This window comes from Takifugu flavidus, chromosome 2, assembly GCF_003711565.1.
Source record: "Takifugu flavidus isolate HTHZ2018 chromosome 2, ASM371156v2, whole genome shotgun sequence".
Taxonomy (NCBI): domain Eukaryota; kingdom Metazoa; phylum Chordata; class Actinopteri; order Tetraodontiformes; family Tetraodontidae; genus Takifugu; species Takifugu flavidus.
This window is the reverse complement of record NC_079521.1, coordinates 7,186,423-7,205,263: the sequence shown is the minus strand read 5'-3', so window position 1 is coordinate 7,205,263 and position 18,841 is coordinate 7,186,423. Positions and strand designations below refer to the sequence as shown.

Genomic DNA, 18,841 nt, shown 5'->3' with positions numbered 1-18,841 from the left:
ATGCGTGTGTGTGGTGCGGTCTGTCTTTTTGTGAGTCTTTCTATCCTTTTACTGGATTATTTAAGGATTCATGTTCCTTCAATCAAATGTAACCTGCCACAACTTTGTGTGTTAGTGTATTTATTTCTCGGACGGTCACGCGCATATTGCCTATACTAGATTTGCGTGACAGAAGCGCAGGCAAATGCAATTTCAGGATGTTCAACTTGTCGACCAATGAAAAAGCGCCTTCAATTCAAGGACCCGCCCCTCTATTGTTAGCTCGAGCTCCGATTTCCTGGCTGTCAAATATTTAGCTAGCATACGTGAGCTAACAGGAATGACACCAAAACGAATTGCGGGCAGCTGAAGACCTACAGCAGGTTAATGTGGTTGTTATACATACTTTTAAATATTGATAGCGCTGAGGTGTACTGTTACTGTGGTTATTTTAATACATAGTCTAATTCTGAGAGTAAAAGAGCAGCCTTCTGAAAGAAAGCTACAGAATGACGTGAGTGAAGGAAACCAGGCGAGGTGTCATTATATTTACCAACATTGATAAAGTTAAGCGAAGACGGGTCGATTTTATTTAATCGTTATAAATGCCTTCAGTAGAAATGCATTATTTTAAATGTCCAACCAAAGGCCCATTGTGTCTGCTAACGTTAGCAATGCGAGCCCAGCCGGAAGGGTCTTCGGTCTGAACTACACCGACAATCATATAAAAGTGTGTGTTAAATAAGGGGACGCATATGTGTCTTAAAGCAGATTTATATTTGAAATATATATTAGCTGCGCAATAGGCTTATTCAACGCCGACAATTGTTGGCATCAGCGAAGATAGCACGAAGCTAAACTACCCCAGAACTTGGGATCATTCGACTTTACCCCCATCGTCATCTTGTCCTTATGCACAACTTTCGTCTTAGCTGTGTACATTTTTATTCGTGCCTTCATTAGCAATTGAAATTGAGTGCTGAAAAGGTGATTTGTGCCATATGTTCTATTTTTATCCTCAGCAGCGGATGGCACTGACAGCATTTGTTGTTGTTGAGGTCAATCTGAACCTCTGAATGCGGAATGAACCTCAACCCCTTCTGGATCATGTCTACCACCACAAATCGCAAGGTGATGTTCAACTCATTCAACTGGCAACCAGGTTCAGAGTACCATAAAACCAGGGGAGCATCAAGTACACTCACACCATGTGCTTGGTTTCTTAGAATGATTAGAATAAACTCTTGTGTTCAGTTTGGGAAATTGGGGTCAGTCGTTGAAGTACTGTTGGGCCTGACTGCATGGCACCAAAGAAGAGATTTTGGATGTTCTTGTAAAGAAAAGGCAAACGGACTAGCAAACAGGCAGCACAGTTGTGAGCTAACTTTGTCCTGCCCCGTCAGTGCGACAGCTGAATGCTGAAATCACTGACTGTGCACGTGTCAGCCATTGAATTGTTGCAGTATTCATCACAAACATTCCTAGCATAGCTGTTGGCTTCCATATGGAACACAATGCATGAGATGCTCTCTTAGTTGTACTATCTTGTCTACGCTTTGCCTCCTGATAGGTTTTAAACCTGATGAATAAGTAACCTCAGGGGTAACTCCTCTTGACCTACTGGTTTTACCATTTGTTGTGGCTATAAGATTGTCCAACTAAGTTTATTTTGCTTGCGTTGACATGTTATGTCGGTTTCAGAGATCTGATGAAGACCAGGCTGGGCTTGGGGAGCAGAGAAACAGTCCAGCCCGGCTACACTTTGGGAAAAAGCAACTTCCACCCATTCCAAAGAATGCTACCCCAATCTCAAAGCCTGTATCGACAGGCAATCCTGCCCATTCTACCAATGGCACACATGCATCCTACGGTCCTTTCTACTTGGAGTATTCTCTTCTGGCTGAGTTGTAAGTGTTGGGTCAAAGTTCAGTTGTTGTGTTCTTGTCCCTCATGTTTTTTTGTTGTTTTTTTTTGTTTTTTTCCCAACATAATTTCTTCTGTTGTCTGCAGCACACTTGTGATTAAGCAGAAACTCCCAGGAATTTATGTTCAACCATCCTACAAATCAGCATTAAGTAAGAACTATGAAGTTCATATATGTTGTTTTTATTTGCTACTTATAGATTCTCAGTTGAATGTTCAATCTTCATCCATTAATACAACACCTGTCTCTGTTCTGTGCCTGAAACTTAATTCTATTTCATTTTGGACACTGTACTTGAGACTTTGTATGCTTTTACGTCATGTGATTAATGACCTTGTTAGTAAAAATCTGAATTATTTCTTCTTGTTTAGTGTGGTTTGGAGTAATATTCATTAGACATGGCCTGTACCAGGATGGAGTCTTCAAGTTTACTGTGTATATTCCTGACAACTACCCAGATGGAGATTGTCCAGTAAGTAGTAGTTACTAGTTTGTAAACGGCTGTTGGTTCTCCAAATCTTCAAACATCTTCAACTGTCCTCTTGTTTTTCTGATCCACTTTCATCTGCTTTTATTTAGAAATTAGTATTTGACATCCCGGTGTTCCATCCTCTTGTTGACCCCGTGTCAGGAGAGCTTGATGTGAGAAGAGCTTTTACCAAATGGAGGTATGTATGGACAGACAGATGAGGGACCTGTAGAACCAAACAAGTTCTACACCATCTGAATAGCTGCTGCTGATTTGATTTTACTAAATTTAATATTCAGTTTCACTACGTAGAAACGGTTGTGCCGTTATTTACCTGTTGGATGCAGTCAGAAATGTGGTAAAGGTGTTTGGATAAAATTAAGAGATTTTTAAGTTTGAATACTCTCAAATGTGATGTTTCCTGGCAGCAGACCCACATAGTGACACAACACAGTCCAGATGAGGCCGATGCAGTCGCCTCTGAACAAATTGGTTAATAATCACAAGCAGTAAAGGGAGGATGTATTGACAATTGCATATTTTCTTACTTAAATTAACTTATTTCTACTGGATGTAGTTAATTTAAAATCTATGCATTGGTTTCCTAATTCTATTGTGTTGGTTAGATCCTGGTCTAAGTATGGACATTTCTCTCCGTCCTGCTCATGATCTATGCAGGATAAATGAAGCCCCTTCATAACACTGGAAATCCAGCTTTTAACCCTCCAAAATCTCTAGACTGAAGCAGGCTGACCCCTTATAATCCACCGCATGTGTCAGAGCATGTGTCCACAATGCAATCACAACCGGTATATCATCAGGGGGGTATATGTCAACCTTTTGTTGACTGTAAATTGGAAAGAGAACTTGACTTTTCATTAAAATTATCCATATTCCATGCATGTGCCAAATACCGTATCAGTGAGGTGAGGTTCTTTTCTATTTAGTTATATTTTAGATGACTGTGTTTTAGTGTATATGTATGATGTAGTGTGAATATTTGACCTGGTATTGTCCGCTCCTAGACGGAATCACAACCACATCTGGCAGGTCTTGATGTATGCAAGAACAATTTTCTACAAGATCAGTACCACCGAACCGCTCAATCCAGAAGCTTCTGTTCTGTGAGTGCTCCTGTCAGTGTTCAATATAAGCGAAAACCACTCGTAAACAGATATGAATTGCCTCATTCTATCACTTATAACCACTTTTTTACACAACCATCATAAGTCAAATATCTTCTTTTTCTAAAGACTAAATGTACCTAAATGTATTTCAGATATGAAAAGGATGTCCATTTGTTTAAAAGCAAAGTGGTGGATAGTGTGAGACTATGCAACAGTCATCTCTTTGACCCGCCCAAGATCGATGACCCCTACGCAATAAGGTTGGTTAACCGTCGCCATTTAACACCTCACGCCTCAGCAATTCACTCTAATTTTGTGTGTTTCTTTTCTGAGAATCTCATTTCCCCTTCGCATTAACCTCGACATTTACGTCAATCTAGTTTTTCACCGTGGAATCCGGCTGTGCACGAGGAAGCAAAAGAGCGCATGTTCACATATAAGGTATGTTTAAAAACAGGGAACAGACAGTGAGGTTTTGTGTCTACTGTCGCTGCTGTTTTGGTGCTTGAAGCAAAACCCACAGGGAGCTGTGAGCTCTGTGATTGGTCTCACTTGCTGTTGCACAACTGCTGATTTGGTTTGGTTTCTCTAGAGACGTCCAGAGAACCACCACAAGGGAACGCTGGTGTCAGGGTTGTCTTGGGTGAAACCCGGGTCAACGCAGCCTTTCAGCAAAGATGACTGAGCTGCTCAGAGCCCGCAACTCCGCGCTGTAGCCACTAGATGGAGACACAGTCACCTGCTCTCACGCCCCACGCTGCCCTCAGCAGTTTGGTTTGAACTGGAACCTCAAACAAATTGGGAGGATTTCTCAGCATCCAAAGCTTTCTAGGTAGTTCATCATCTGCTTTAGCATAAAGAACTTTGCTCCATGCATAAATCGGCAACGACAAGTGGAGGTCTGCAACAACATTCAGGAAGCTTTCAGGATCACACCCAGGCCCTGGAAGAACTGATAAGTATGAGTAGATCATTTCATGTTCATAAAGGATGTAAAGTAGAGGACATGATCTGTATCACTTGGTGAAACTGGCTCAGGACTGTTCACTTGTGCCAGACAGAAGGTTGTCATTCACAGTGAATTAAACTATCCTTTTCACTCCTGTTGCCCCAAATGACCGACATGCTTTGTATTAGTGTCTTATTGAGAAATGATTTGACTTTTACTCCTCCAATTTTTAAACTTATTGTCTTATATAGATGCTAATATAATGCAGACACGGTAAGTGGTTTTAAGTGGGATGCTAAATAAGTAAGCTTATGTATTTTATTGTCTGACTTTAATTCTTTTGTTTTATGTATCATCGGTTATTAAAGTTTTGATGTGTAAATAACTAAAATGCTGTGGTAAGGTTTGACATTGAGAGGTTTTCTAATCAGTACAGTAATGTTGCGGAAACTCCCTTATAGAAGTCCAAATAGTTCCCCATACTCTGAAGGGAATTCAGAAATGTTTCTAAAGTTTCAGATTCAGCATAACAGAAATTTAAGGTTAGGAGATTTCTTTGGTTTTAAATGTGGTGCTGAAACCTGTACACAACTGTGATCAAATGCAATTTCCTTTGAAAATTTGCTTAATTTCTACATGGTTGAATGGAGGGCTGGAATCATCCTCCACTGTGGCAACGGACACTACTGCATATATACAGGATCATTCTGAAATCAATAAAGTTAAGCAAATGTAAAACTGACTGCTTGTAAGTGTTTCCTTGATTTAGATTACAGACACTCCCTCAGAGGACTTCACACCTCTAAATAACCCGAGTTATGTGCACAAGTCTCGCTATATTTTAGTCTGTCACGAAACGACAATAAATTGTCGGACCTCGACTGATCAATTTACCAAATTAAAAACCGGTTGCCACCAGAGGGCGCCAAACCCCTACAATGCAACGGCGCTCTCCTGGCGCCCGCCGTGTTTGCGTTGAGGAAAGCGCTGCCGCGTGCAGAAGTAAGACCTCTTCTGATTGGCTGCCGAACCAACGCGGCCATCTTATGCACTCCGTCAACATAGCGACTTTGGACATGTATCCGTCATTTAATCGTCCGCTCCCCGATACAGTTTGGGGACGACACCGCACCTAAGCACAAGAATCGGGGCAAAAATGTGTTGATTCCACCTGAGAGCGCTACATGGTGGTCAATTTCCAGTGGCCCTATCAGGGAGGAGATGACTACTATGCAAATTCGGCGTTATCACAGTCACGTCAGCAGCGGCGGTAGAGCTGCTGCGCTGTGGTCGCCAGCAGGAGTACAACTAACAACACAGTCCCAACTTCGCCGATAACACTCTCCCTACATTAACGCCCGAAGTTGAACTTTTGGGCTTATTCCAGGTAAGAAATGGCACTTATTTTGTAGGAATTTAAGAGCCGTGGTTTATTCGAAGGGTTCCGTTTCATTCAGGCGGGGAGCTGTCAAATGTTTGTCAGTCAGCGGGGCTCGGCTCAGCTGTCTGATGACACACCGCCTCGCTCAGTGCGTATCTTCCGGACACAAATGAGACAGACGAGCCAAACTTGTCGGCGCCAGTTTCACACCAGTTCGGGCGTAGAACAGCAAATGTCCACGCACTTTCTAGCAGTTTGCCGGGGAATCGAAAAGTGAATCCTCCGGGGTTATTCAGCCGCGGTGGTCCTGAACTGACAGCGACCAGTCGAGCTCCGGCTCCGGCAGCGCGTTTGTCTTTGGACGCGGCGGCTGCTTTAAGCGCTTTGGTGGCGTAGGTCACTCGGACCGCTGGAAAGGTGAAGAAACTAGGTCGGCGACGGTAAACTAATTGTCTAATCACGGACACCATCACTGTCGACCTCTTCTTGTATCTCCGGCCTCCTCCCCCTCCTCTTCCTCAGTGAGGAAGCGTCACGACACCTCTTCAGTCCTGTGGCTTTTTAAGTGGAGCTTCGGTAAGCAGCACGTGCGGGCCATCTCAATTACTCCGCGGTGTGCCATTTTAAATTTAAACCCAGGTGCTCGCCGTGCCTTCATGTAGTTTCCACTTGGCGAGCAGTTGGGCTCAAAGTAGCGCAACACATTGCCGCCTCACTCGGTTTATCAGACGGCGCTCTCGCTGAGAGCCGGAGCCATGGAGGATGCTGCTGCTGTCGCTGCTGACTTCAGAGGTGAGCCTCGTGACTCCTAACATTTGTCACCAGAAAACCCCAAAGATAGCTGTGGAAAGGCGGTAAATATAGATGCCATTAGTCGCAACCATGCGCCTTATTAGCACAACTTGTTTAGCGCTGTTTGCCCAAGGGGCGCAAAAACCAGAATTTTGCCAGTTCCGGGCTCCTGTTGTGACCTCGAGACACTTACGTACACAACTCTTTTGTTGACACAGGGCGTGAGTTGCACGTGCCTGGATAATGGTTCCAAACGTCACAATGGTGGATAAAAAAACAGCTGGAAGGCGATGGGGGGCAGGGGGGTCCTTAGCTGCGTCTTTAGCCAGCAGGATCCGGAATATTCTGCCCTGGTTCTTCGCAAAGGCTAAGAAATGGAGGTCCTGGGGTGTATTATATAGTTCAAATCTGATTTGTTTGTCCCCTATATGTGGGAGGAGGGGTATCAACAAATATGATGGTCATATGGTTATGAGATAATTACAACTCTATCTTGAATGGCGCTTTAAGGCCAAGGCCATTGCTCAAAAGTTACTCTTAGTACATTTATGCTGAGGAAAACATCATTATTTTACTCGAGCTGGCCCCCAATGCATCATTAACCAGTGTGCCCAGCTAGTTGGGCTGAGTTATCTTTAGATATAAGCACTAACCTTAGTGGGGGACTGCTAATGACAACAAGTTGTTGTTGACATTACCATCAGGACGCAGCAATTCCGAAAACCTTGTGAATGTTGATAGAGAAGAGATGAATCTATTAATTTACTTCCCATTTGTTTTTTGTTTTTTTTTAATTATTATTTCAAAGCCTCAACGATTGTATGGTTTCATTTGGATGAGGTCCCTATCTGGGGTCCTGGTGACTGGAGCCCTGAGCGTTTGATGACTTGTTCTGGAACATTTATCCTCAGTGACTCCACATTATTTTCCTAATCCATATATTATCCTATGGAGCTGCAGAATTGCAGGAAAAATGTGCCACTGATGGTCCTTGTTGCAGTTACTGTGACTCAGTTCTATGAAATGTCACAGTGACAGGGAAGCAGTGTGCACCTAAGAGGACCTCTTCTAAAAGGAATGCAGCAATTTTCAATACACTTGTGCATTTTCTGCTCTAAGAATGTGTTCACGGGAATCCTTTCAGAGAAGTTATCGACATACAAGAGTGCTGAAAAGAGATCCGATCTCATTATTTCCCCCCAAAAAAATCAAGAAAAGGATGAACAAAGTGAATCTGAGTTTGAATTCCACTGTGCGCAAAGACATGTAGAAGAACAGGTGACAGGTGATTTATTGATGGGAGAAATGGTAAATGATATTCAGTTTTATTTGGTGAAAGTAGAACTATAGTTGAACTGGTTACTAGTTTCTGGCTGTGAACAATCCAGTGAAGTTGTTCACTTCCATTTGTATAGGAACAGTCTGCTGCCTCACTCAAATTCTGAATAGACCAGTTCACAACACATTTAGTCTGGCTATACATTATTGAAAGGAATTATTGTCTTTTAAGACGGACATAATTTTCCGTATATTCATAGGACAGATTTGTCTTTTATCGAAACTAGTGTTGCCTTCTAGATAAATATATTTGAACAAATAGGATGTTGCCACCCCCGAAGGAAAAATCAGCAGCACCGAAGTGATGAATGGTAATTGAGAATAAAGAGGGGGCTGAGTTTCCCCTCACTGTTCAAACACACACACACACACACGTTAGGTTAAATGGTATTGGGGGCTGTTAAGGGGTTTACCCTTGCTACTGATTTAATGTCAGTTTGAACAGGTTTACACCCAACAATATGTAACAATGTATTCCTCCATCTTAATCCATTTAGTCACACACTCATACCAGATTTTCAACTTTACCTCCAACTAGTTAAGTGTGGAGTTGCTTATTTTTGACTCCTGGTCTTCTCAGGCATGACCAGTCAATGATCAACAGGTGACACGGGTGGCACTTCTTCCCTGTAGAAAGGAAGAGTTGGTGTTGGAAACAACCCCTAGACTCATCTCTAGAGTGTCGGAATATTTGTTCACCTTTTATGAAGAAATGTGGGTTAGTTTTGTGGGTGTTTTTCTATTCCTAGAATGCTTTAATATGCTAATATTACGCAGTATGTTTTGCTCATAAATACAGAACAATACACATACCTACAGAGGTATGCCTCATCCAGTAGGTATATGTATTGGATGAGGCATAAAAATATCTTGATGCTTTGACATATTATTTAACTCATATGAGTAGTTGTGTGCTTCATCTTAGAACTCTTTAAATCAGGATCCAAATTGTGGTTAAAATGATCTAAAGTGTCACCAGCCTAAGGTATTTTCTGCTCTGTCTCTTCTTATTTGTACTTTGTATGGCAGGACAGTCTATAATGACTGACCTGGGAAGGCTTCTGTCATTTTCTGCTGCTCTGTGGTTACAGCACACACACACACACACACGCGCGCGCACACACACACACCCCTCATCTGCCTTGGTCCCCAGTGGATGAAATTCTATCAGCTGTCTGTGCCTCCCACACATTCTGCAGTAGCAGGACAAGCAGCTTCACTGGAGTACGTGTGTGTGTGCGTGTGCGTGCATGGGGGGGGTTACAGGAAGAGGCACCTGCTGATAGCTGCAGTTTATACCGGTCTCTGCTCTGCTGATGGTTAATAAACAAATTTCCTCTGAATTGGGGTGACCCTGCCATTACCTGTCCTCAGACAGGTTTGAGGACCGTGCAGTGGCACCCGTGATCCTACATGAGGCAGTGATCATTGATTAGTGTGTGGGAAATGATAATGCTGTTGATATTCTTTTGGAATTATGGCAGAATTTAAGCTGTTCGCTGTGATGAACGACTGTTTATTGCCATATACATTTAGATTTCTACGCCGTAAATGCCGTGTTTTAATATTCCCTCCATTTTCTTTATTTTTTAACCACAGATCTGCAATGTAATGGATGCGTACTAGCAAAGTAAAAGGTGAAGGTGAGGGTCATTGGGACCAGCTTGGATCCAGTGGACTTCAAAGGGTTCCCATTACCATCCGAGCTCTGCCATGGACTTCTTTAATGACCCCAGCCTCTTTGTAGGGGGTTTGGAAGGTCTGGATGAAGATGATGGCTTCCCAGCAGCACCATCCCTTGTGGATGAGCTTAACCTCAGTGCTGACTTTGAGCCGCTCCAAATGGAGCCTCCAGGTCAAGAGAAGAACCAGGACATGATACCACATGTTTCTACTCAGCAATCCCTTCCTTCGTACAATGATCAAATGGGTCATTATATCGGCATTAAGGCACAAAATCCTGTCGGGCAGCCGTTTACTGGTGCCGGGGCTGCAGGTGTTGGAAATGGCCGTATGATTGGAAACCAACACGGTCAGTACCACAGTGACATGCGCCAGATGCCTGAATCCAATGGGATGTTCTGTAACAGAGGCAGTCCAATGTGGGGTAACCAGAACCAAAATGGGAATATGTACCACAACCTACCGCAGCCTCCTCAACATCAGCAGCACCTCCACAACCATCAGCTCCACATGAGACAACAAGCACAGCAGCAACACCATCAGCCGTGTTATCAGCAGCCGGAGCAGCAGCAAAGAATACGTCAACAGCAAGGACATCACCAGCAGCTGTTAACTCAGCACCAACAATTGAACACGCACACTATTCCCCTGCAACAACATCACAATTTCTCCTTTCACCAAGGAAGCCATTCTCAGAGTCATCAGCAGCTTTACCACACTCAGCCACAGGTTCAGCAGCATCTAAATAGGCCGAGGTTTCATCCAAGGCCTCTGCCAAACAAAGCTTATTTAGATGCTCAAGGTGCTGCTCTTAGTAGCACTTGCTTACAGGCGCAGCAGCAGCAGTGTAACTACCAGCTGACGGGGGCAGGTCAAACGTTCCCTGGACCAGGACGCGAAGATCCTAATGTCCTTTTTCCCATGCAGTCATCATCCCTGGTTCACTCCCTGCCAACACGCTCAGTTGGTTCTGCGGCTGCTTACCAACCGGCACAGTTCCCCTCCTACCCTGCAGAGCCAGATTTACCCGGTCTCAGCCAGCAGATTTTGCCATCTGTGTCAAGGCCCACCGCTAATAGTGCAGCCCTTACTTGTACAATGCCGGGACTCTCAGGGCCAGGATCTCAGTTTCCATCCACTGACGTTATGAGTCAGCAGCACATTAGGGGCCCTGTTAGTCAGCCAGAGGAATGCCCTTTTCAGGGCCTACGTTGTTCTGGAGAAACCCAAAGAAATTTGAAGTCATCTGATATGTTTGGCAAATCTATGAACTGTTATTCCAGCATGGCCAGCCCACTGTCCTCTGAGCAGCCTCAGAGCTGTGGGGCTATCGGTGTGAATGGATACCAAGCGTTGGGAGACGGCCTCCTTTCATCGGGGGCCCATGCTGGAGACTTGGACGACCTGGAGCCTCCTGACCTGCTACCCGACTTACTTCCCCAGCTGGAGGCGGCTCTCAGCCAACAGGATGAAACCAAATGTTCATGGACAACTTCCAGCCAGGAAAGGGGACACGAGCACAGGAAACCTCCACCTGATGAGTATAATAAAGAGGTAGGTGGTGTAATGTTGCATTCTTGACGTTAGTTGCCACTGTGTAGAAGCAACTGCATAACTGGATATTGTCGTCTCTCCGCGGCTTGAAGAGTCGATTCAACTGCTTGATCCCAAAGAAATTATAGGCTCTGTCTCATGAGTAACCCTCAGTAGGGCATGACGAGGTACAAGGGTGCTTTCCAAGTTTCTGCCTCACACAGTTGTCTTGTTCATGTACAATACTTAAAATATAAAATGGCCCACATTTCTGTGAGTGATCAAGTCCTAGCGTGACGGTAGTAAATGGGCCGAGGCTCCTCAAGCATGCTCTGTCTCCAGGCCAGTAAGTTAGCTAATTGTTTTGTCAGCAGCATTAAGGTACGCTAAAGTGGCTAACGCTAGGCATTAGTTAGCAGCTAGTGGATGGCCTGAGTGGACTTGTCATGCTGACGATGCTATCGACAGTTTGGAAGCTCCATCCAACCCCAACCAAGAGACTGAATGTCAGCAGGCAGTCGCAGCAGCAGGCCCAATATTACCTGATTACCTACCGTAACTTAACACATTATTGTCTGACTTTACTCCTACGTCCTATTTTTTTTAACTTATCCACTGAGGGCAGTTATCTCAATATCAGATGTAAAAGTGGTGAAAATGCAGTTAATATAACACTTTTAAAAAGCACACTAGATGCACCTGGTATTTCAGGTGAACTGTATCACACATTCCCAAAACACATAGATCATAAAGGTTCCATAGATCCTTGTGATTGTGTGATTGATTAAATATTCTCTCTCATGTCAGAGAACCGCTGTTTGCTGCCATAAGTTGGATTGTTGTGTTCTCCCCAGTACAATATGGTCTGCAATCTTGCCATTCATGTAATGTTTAACTCTTTCTGGAAGAAGAAGCGTTTTTTTTTTTTGGTGGGAAACGTGTAATCAGTAAATGTGTGTGTTGGGGGTGGACAGATAGCACCCAGGACATCTGAAAAGCTTCTCCTTGTGATAATGGTGTGTCCAGCCTGGTCTGTCTATCTGACCAGTTCACCGACAGCAGGTCAGGCCTGATTAGGCTAAGAGTGGCAGGAGTGTCTTCAGGACTTAGCTGTAAGCATACTTAGTGCTATATCAAGATGTGGGTCAGGGCAAGCTAGAGGCACTTGCACACTGCCTAGCTGGAGTGTGGGGGAGGTTCCACACTGGTGTGTGTGGTGTGTGCACATGTGAGTGTAGGCAGGAAGAAAAAAGCATGGTGGAGGAGAGTGGTTAGCACTCGGAGGGGGGAGGGGGCTCAGGGAATGGAGAGGGCAGTAGCTCATGGAAAAAGGACAGCTTAGGAAAGAAAGGAGGGGACGAGATGGAGAGGAAGAGCATGCGAGGGAGAAGACGAGCAGAGCGGGAGGCAGGGGGAATGCATTAGCTAGCTGTTAAAGGCTCGGGGGCAGTTCCCAGACCTCATTTGGATAGTCACTTCCACACAGCTTCCTTGGTTACAGTTGACACGTGACCAGGAGCAGAAGCAACAGATGGTTCATTATGGCTCTGACGTGTGAAAAAGGTCATGTGAATTTCACCACGTCGGTGGTTTATATTTTGATGGATTTCTGCTACAAAAATGTGGACAAATTACATATTTAGTTGTTGGGTTCTACTCGGATTGTGCCTCAATACAACACACACATGTCTACCTGATGGTATCGGTGCATCTTTGATGCCTGTGTCAGTGTTCAGGTGGTACCTGAACACACTTTCCTGAACCACTGACCATTGTGGCCCTTTATTACACATTGGCTTTCTTATTGTGGAGCTGTTTGGACATCATTCTGTCACAAGTGATGCTTGTTAATGCAGCAAATATAAAGACTTTTTAAAGCTTATGGCTCTAAATACAGCTCTATAGCGCCGTATCAAATTTTTTCCATCAATTTCTCATTAGCAGCTGAGGTTAGAAGCTCAAGAAGACTGCTATTATTTCTCTTGTATGCTTCCTCCTTCTGGTGTCAGTATTCAGAGGTATTCTTCTTCAGTACAGTATTAAGTAGCATTTTTATTAAAATGTTGGGAATGGCACAGATGTTTATGTGGTTTGCACATCCGTCTGGACATTTGTGGTGACATCAGAGGTGCTTTGGAAGACAGGGTCACCAACTCATTATGGTTAACTGTCATTTTTCTATCATTAATAATAGTGACAATTCATACAGTAACAGTGTGAGTCTGTGAGTCAGAACGCAACTTGTGTAAAACCCTGTCTGTGTCATCCCCTAACCAGCATCAGCGTCGGATAACAATAACTTGTGCGCCGCCCGTGAGAGCTCATCCACACAGGCCGTGGAATGAGGCCATGAAGCACAGCCGTACAAACGAGCCTCTCCCCGTCTGTGTCAACACCCAACTCTGTGCTGATGCTCAGGGGCTGACTGTGCGCTTCATGTGCACTGATGTGGAAAGAGCTCGCTCATAATGTACAAGGCGAGGCATTAGGGGATAGTTGTCCATTCCTCATTTCCTTAAAATAAATGAGGCCAGTTAGGTTTTCTAGCGGTTGGTTGCAGCCATGTCGAGGGCTGTTTGTTTGTGAAGTTGATGACTTTGTACACACCGGGTAAGACTAGATTCTAAAACAGCCTTCATTAAAACTTTTTGTATTTGCTTTAAGTTTTTTTTGTCAGGTAAAACCCAGTATCAACATGGCACAACTCAAAAACAGCAGAAAGGCTAGCTAATATAATATGATATGCTATTTGAGGCTTCCATGTGCTCCCTGTGTCTGATTTGGTTCTCCAGGTTCTCCACTTTACACCTGTCATCCTAAAACCTGCAGATTATGTTCATATGATACCCTAAATTGTCCTGAGGAATTGGTGTGTGAATGATTGGCCTGTGACTGTCACACCTACCCCAGGTAGGGTAGGTTTATAGGGGGAATCCTTATTCTAGCGTATGTAATAAATGTACACTTGTTAGCTATGTGATTACTTCAGAGTAAAATTCAACAAGTGAAACAGTGACTCTGCATCAAGATTTCAATGATCTTAAGAGTAATCATTTAAACATAGTCATGACCATTTATATCTATTTTGCATTGACAAGTTCCGTTTCAGATTTTTAATCAACATTGCATAGTAGCCAGAAGTGTCCAATTTTTCTGTGCCGTTTGAAACCAACCGCTTTATTAGAAAGCGTTAAGTTAAAACATGACAGCTTGAAGCAAGCATGCTAATATTAAAATGCAAATCATATTCATTTATTTAAAACTATTTTACGTCATGCAAAATTGGGTGCGTGTGTGTAGATTATCTTGTGAAATATAACCATCAGAACCACCAATACCAGTCATCATTGTCTGGAACAAAACTTGGACCCACTGTGTTGAATCATTTACCATAATGTAGACATTCATTGTTTTTCATTGAATCAGTTTTATGTTCAGATTTCAGGCGTTGTGTTTTGGTATTATGGCATTTAGCTGCTGTTGCTAACTGTTGCTAGCTGCTTTGAAATCAGCTCGCAAACCCCTCTAGTTATACTAATGTGATTGTGTTGCTGCCTGGGTTCCCCCCTACCTGTTATTACCTTTGCTGTTGTCTCCAAAACAGAACCCCCATTATGTGTCTGTATAATTTATACCGACAAAAGAGCTCTAACACGGCTGCATGTAGAGGCTGAGTAAAAAGGGTTTTACTTCTTGGATTGCAGGAGGAGAATAACACTAACATTAGACATTTTGGTGCTTGGATTGTAGTAAATTAGCCTACTGTGGTAAATATGTTTGCTTATTTTATTTAAATGACATATAATCATTTAGCTTTTCTTGCGGTGTAGTTTTAAGTATTCGGCTGCAATATGGTCTCTTGAAAATGGAGTGGAAAAAGAGACGGTAGTGAGGCTTGATGGGTACTAATGGGCTTTGCTGCAGAGGCCACTGCAGGCCCTCTGGCAGTGGCAGTGAGCGGGTGTCTACTTCCTGCCTGCATTGCTACTTTAGTGTTATTATCTGCCTGGATGTCCCAGTATCCTGGCCTCTTCAGCCTGCATCTTCGGGTATCCTCACACCTGAGGCCGCCTGTCCGCTGGGGTAATATAAGGGTTATATATTCTGGTCAACCACACTTAGTTAGGATGAGTTAATGCCTGAATGAGTCTGGTTCTCCCCTCACAACCACATGCAGCCTACACAGGCACACACCCTTGTGAAACCTGCTCCTCCAGTGGCCAATAGTGACTGGCTCTAATTCACGTGCTGTCTCTGATCACCTCCCCCAACGTCCATGTGCACCATCTCCGTCCGTGGCACTCTCTCTCCCTCTCTCCCCCCCCCGCCTCTCTCTTTTTGTGTGTTCTGAGTGTTTGCATCCGGCCTCGTTGGCCTGGCTGCTTGGAGGACTGCCAGATAAGGGTAGGGGCGGAGTGAGCGAAGGGTCAGAGGTAAACAGGAAGTCAGGCGATCCTCGCTGTGGGCGGAAGGGGAGGGTAGAAGGGAGGAGGGAGTTGTACTTAGACTGTGTGAGTAGCATGTGGGAATGTTGCCAGCCCAAAGTGCACAGTAGGTCTGAATTTAAAACATTCTCTTTTTATTCTTTTCTTTCCCTTCACCCTTTTCACAAGGGATTAAATGGCTTTGAATATTTTTTGAGGGTAATGGGTGGGTGACTGTTTGCTCAGCGGTCAAATGTGGAGGACGGGGCTGTTTTGTGTGTATGTGACTGGAATGCAAGATTTATTTGTGAAGCGAGGCAATCTCCTTGAACTTGTATTAACCTTTAAACGGTAAAAAAAAAACAAAGGGTAAAGGGAAGCTGCCTGGGTACACTACAACAGTACCATCAGTAAAAGAATAGTATAAACTGTGATTAATAAAATGTGTAAAATGAACATGACCTTTGTTCAGGGTGCAACAGGTGAAATTTAAAAAGGCACAATGGGAAATGACCCCTTTGCCCATCTATTTACAGTTGGCACAATAATAATTGTCTTTTGAAGCAACTAGTCTGAGATCAATCCTGCAAGAAAGGCTTTTTAAAAGGTGATTAGCATACATTTAGTGACCTTTTGAGGCTGCAATAACAACTTATATTTCTCTAAATTGTTGCAGATTATGTCAGTAACGGCATCCATAGAAACAGCCGTTAGTTCAATAGTCACTGATCTTAGTTTGGCAAGCAGGTGTGTTTATTGGGAGTCAATATTCAGTTGCCATGGTCACGTGTTTTCGTTTCTGTTTTTGTAATAATTAGGATTATAGTTCTCAACAGTTAAGCTCTGCTAACTTGGCCGTCCATGGTCAATAGCGATAACTTAAAAATATTTTTTATTACAAGTACAAATTTTGCAGTGTGATATCCAAATGGGTGAACATTGTTAATCAAGACTTAGTTTTTAGAGGCGGCACGGTTCACCCTGAATATGTAGCCAGGTTGACCTTTGACCCTTTTAACCTGTGACAGATGTAAAGTGTAGAAATTAGGCTGTTATCTATACAAAGGAGGAAAAAAAAATCTAAATAACTGAGCAAGGCTGAGACAAAAGCTTCATATAGTTGTGTAAAGGTGCTGGTTACTATGTCAGTATTTTGTGTTATCTCTTAGGGGTTTTCTTTTACTGCATAGAAGTATTAAACTACCAGGCATTGCTTTGCTGTATATTTTAAGATATTCTGATATTACCAAAGACGATAGGTGTCCTTTTTAAGTTGTGATTTAAAACATACATTGGTATTCCTGTATTTCACTAAGTTCACCATTGGCAAAAGTATTAATGAAGTACTAAACATTAAAATCAATTATATATTTTAATATTTTTTTGGGCGCTAAAACATGCATTTCATTACTAATTGTTGTGTACAAAGGGTGGACCATTTATCTCCATGGCAACAGGAGTGATATGTATGAAAATGTGAGCAGGCATACGTGTCGGATATATTTCCCCTCTGGGATGGGTGGGAGTTATTTATATATAAAATAATAGAAAGGCATGAACAGGGCAACCATGAAGCAGTAAGTCATGTTTTTAGGGTAGCAGGACAGTATTCTTACGGGTGTGTCCTTAATCATATCCTGGAGGTGTTTTATTGTTCAAACAGTCTGTTGTGAAGGTGCGGCAGTGAACACTTTAGCTGTTCATCCCAATCACTGAATTTAATTGTTCTCTCTAACTTTGTTTTACATTCTAAGGGAGCTTCACTCACCACCTACGTTTCAGATCATGAATGAGGGAATGCCACCTGCTTTGCATCTGAGAGAATTACACAGCGGCATAGTATCCTAACAAGAGTTTAAACAACTCCAGTGTGTGAGGTCGTCACTGTGGAGCTCTCGCAGAAAGAATGAGTACCTTCAAACCAGTAACCTGGGTGAGCTGGAAAGGTTTTCCCACTACATGAACTGGAGGAACGCAGGTTCAAGTCATGGAGGGTGTCCTCCTGTGGGTTGAGGGATTTTGCTTTTACCTACCGTAATAATGCTCAAGTACCCTTAAGTAAAGTCTTAAATCTTGCTGAGCGACTGCCCTCAAGTTGACACAAAGATGCAGGAAGAGCAGATGTCCTAGCTGAAAGCAATGTTGACGTTTCTCAGACCTCTCCATCTGCTAGGCAGACTCTGCTGAATTGTCACTGCATTTTCACTAATGTCTCATTCAGCTGAGGCATTTATGACGGTAAATAAATGTAATTTGCACGTTGCTCGAAACTTTAATGTGATACAGTGAATGATTTGAAGCATATTCATCTCGGCGACATGCGCCAGAGGCCACGTGGTAAAAATGCAACCGGTTGTCTTTAATTTGAGCATAAAACTACTGAAATGTGCTTGAACTTAATGGCATTAAAGCAATGACAGAAATCCCTCTGTAAACGGGTGAGATCTAGAAATCTACCACAACAGCCACGAGGAGCTTTCTTGGACTGTAACTTCTTTCTGTGTTCTGATCAAATCATAAGTTTTGATGTTGATTTTGGGCAATGTGTTGTAGCCAATGGGCAACAGCATGGAGGCAGCATTGAAAAATATAAGAGTAACTCTAGCTGGCTCGATTGTTTCGGGTTATGGCAAAACATTTTTTTTGAGGAAATCACTTTGGTTGCCCTCCTAAAAATTACTTTGAGCCCGACCGGTATTCTTCCACGGCCTCCTTGAACTTCTCCCAGGCCAGCCGTGTGACATGGTCACTCGGGGAGAGGGAAGTTTGGGTGTCCCTGTTCAGACTGCGGTGGTATTAAATGGATGGAACACTTGGGTCCAGTTTAGCAGTTTAGTGGTGTGATTACAAGAAATGCCAGCATACATGACATGACCCAGAGCTGGCCTGAGATGGTGAGCTGACCCAGAGCTGGCCTGAGATGGTGAGCTGACCCAGAGCTGGCCTGAGATGGTGAGCTGACCCAGAGCAACAAAAAGCAGTGACCAGACCAGATGTAACTACAAACGGCCATTGAGTATTGACCAGGAGAGAATCGGCACACTGCAAGAGGAAGACGGACAGGAATGAAAGGCAGACTTTGCATGAGCAAAAGCACCCCAAGATCAAAGATGTGAGGTGTGAGGAGACGGGGAATAAGATTTAATCAGATGTTGTCTCATTAACACATCTGTTAAAGTGTGATTTCCCCTCTGTTCCCACCAACTAATTTCTTCCTCAGACACAAGAAAGGAACCATCTAA

The 18,841-nt window shown here is 43.4% G+C and overlaps 2 protein-coding genes across 10 annotated transcripts in view; both read left to right on the top strand.

Annotated features, from left to right (window-relative positions):
- Positions 1 to 230: 230 nt before the first annotated feature.
- On the top strand, positions 231 to 5,190 carry aktip (akt interacting protein). 4 transcript variants are annotated; one of them, XM_057025785.1, is made up of 10 exons: positions 231 to 362; positions 1,005 to 1,110; positions 1,681 to 1,886; positions 1,990 to 2,054; positions 2,275 to 2,375; positions 2,483 to 2,571; positions 3,398 to 3,496; positions 3,652 to 3,759; positions 3,880 to 3,940; positions 4,092 to 5,190. In XM_057025785.1, exons 2-10 carry the CDS (start codon positions 1,063 to 1,065, stop codon positions 4,182 to 4,184), a joined length of 870 nt encoding a protein of 289 aa, XP_056881765.1. In that variant the 5' UTR covers positions 231 to 362; positions 1,005 to 1,062; the 3' UTR covers positions 4,185 to 5,190. The 4 variants fall into 4 exon arrangements, with proteins under 4 accessions (XP_056881765.1, XP_056881764.1, XP_056881767.1 ...); XM_057025784.1 differs by having other exon boundaries at positions 244 to 362; positions 1,002 to 1,110; XM_057025787.1 differs by lacking the exon at positions 231 to 362 and adding an exon at positions 379 to 493.
- Positions 5,191 to 5,678: 488 nt separating this feature from the next.
- chd9 (chromodomain helicase DNA binding protein 9) overlaps positions 5,679 to 18,841 on the top strand; it is a 52,263-nt gene continuing 39,100 nt past the window's right edge. For 5 of the 6 annotated variants that reach the window (XM_057025779.1, XM_057025778.1, XM_057025777.1 and 2 more), the window contains exons 1-2: positions 5,679 to 5,835; positions 9,559 to 11,196. In XM_057025779.1, coding sequence (XP_056881759.1) covers positions 9,673 to 11,196 — 1,524 coding nt within the window. In that variant the 5' untranslated portion in view covers positions 5,679 to 5,835; positions 9,559 to 9,672. Of the gene's footprint in view, positions 5,836 to 6,017; positions 6,622 to 9,558; positions 11,197 to 18,841 lie in introns of those variants that run through there. The other variant, XM_057025775.1, reaches the window with a different exon arrangement.

Excerpts from the sequence above, each read along its gene's own strand:
- aktip (XM_057025785.1), top strand. The coding sequence starts at position 1,063 with ATGAACCTCAACCCCTTCTGGATCATGTCTACCACCACAAATCGCAAG. Across the intron at positions 2,376-2,482 it reads ACCCAGATGGAGATTGTCCA|AAATTAGTATTTGACATCCC; the intron begins GTAAGTAGTAGT and ends GCTTTTATTTAG. Across the intron at positions 2,572-3,397 it reads AGAGCTTTTACCAAATGGAG|ACGGAATCACAACCACATCT; the intron begins GTATGTATGGAC and ends GTCCGCTCCTAG.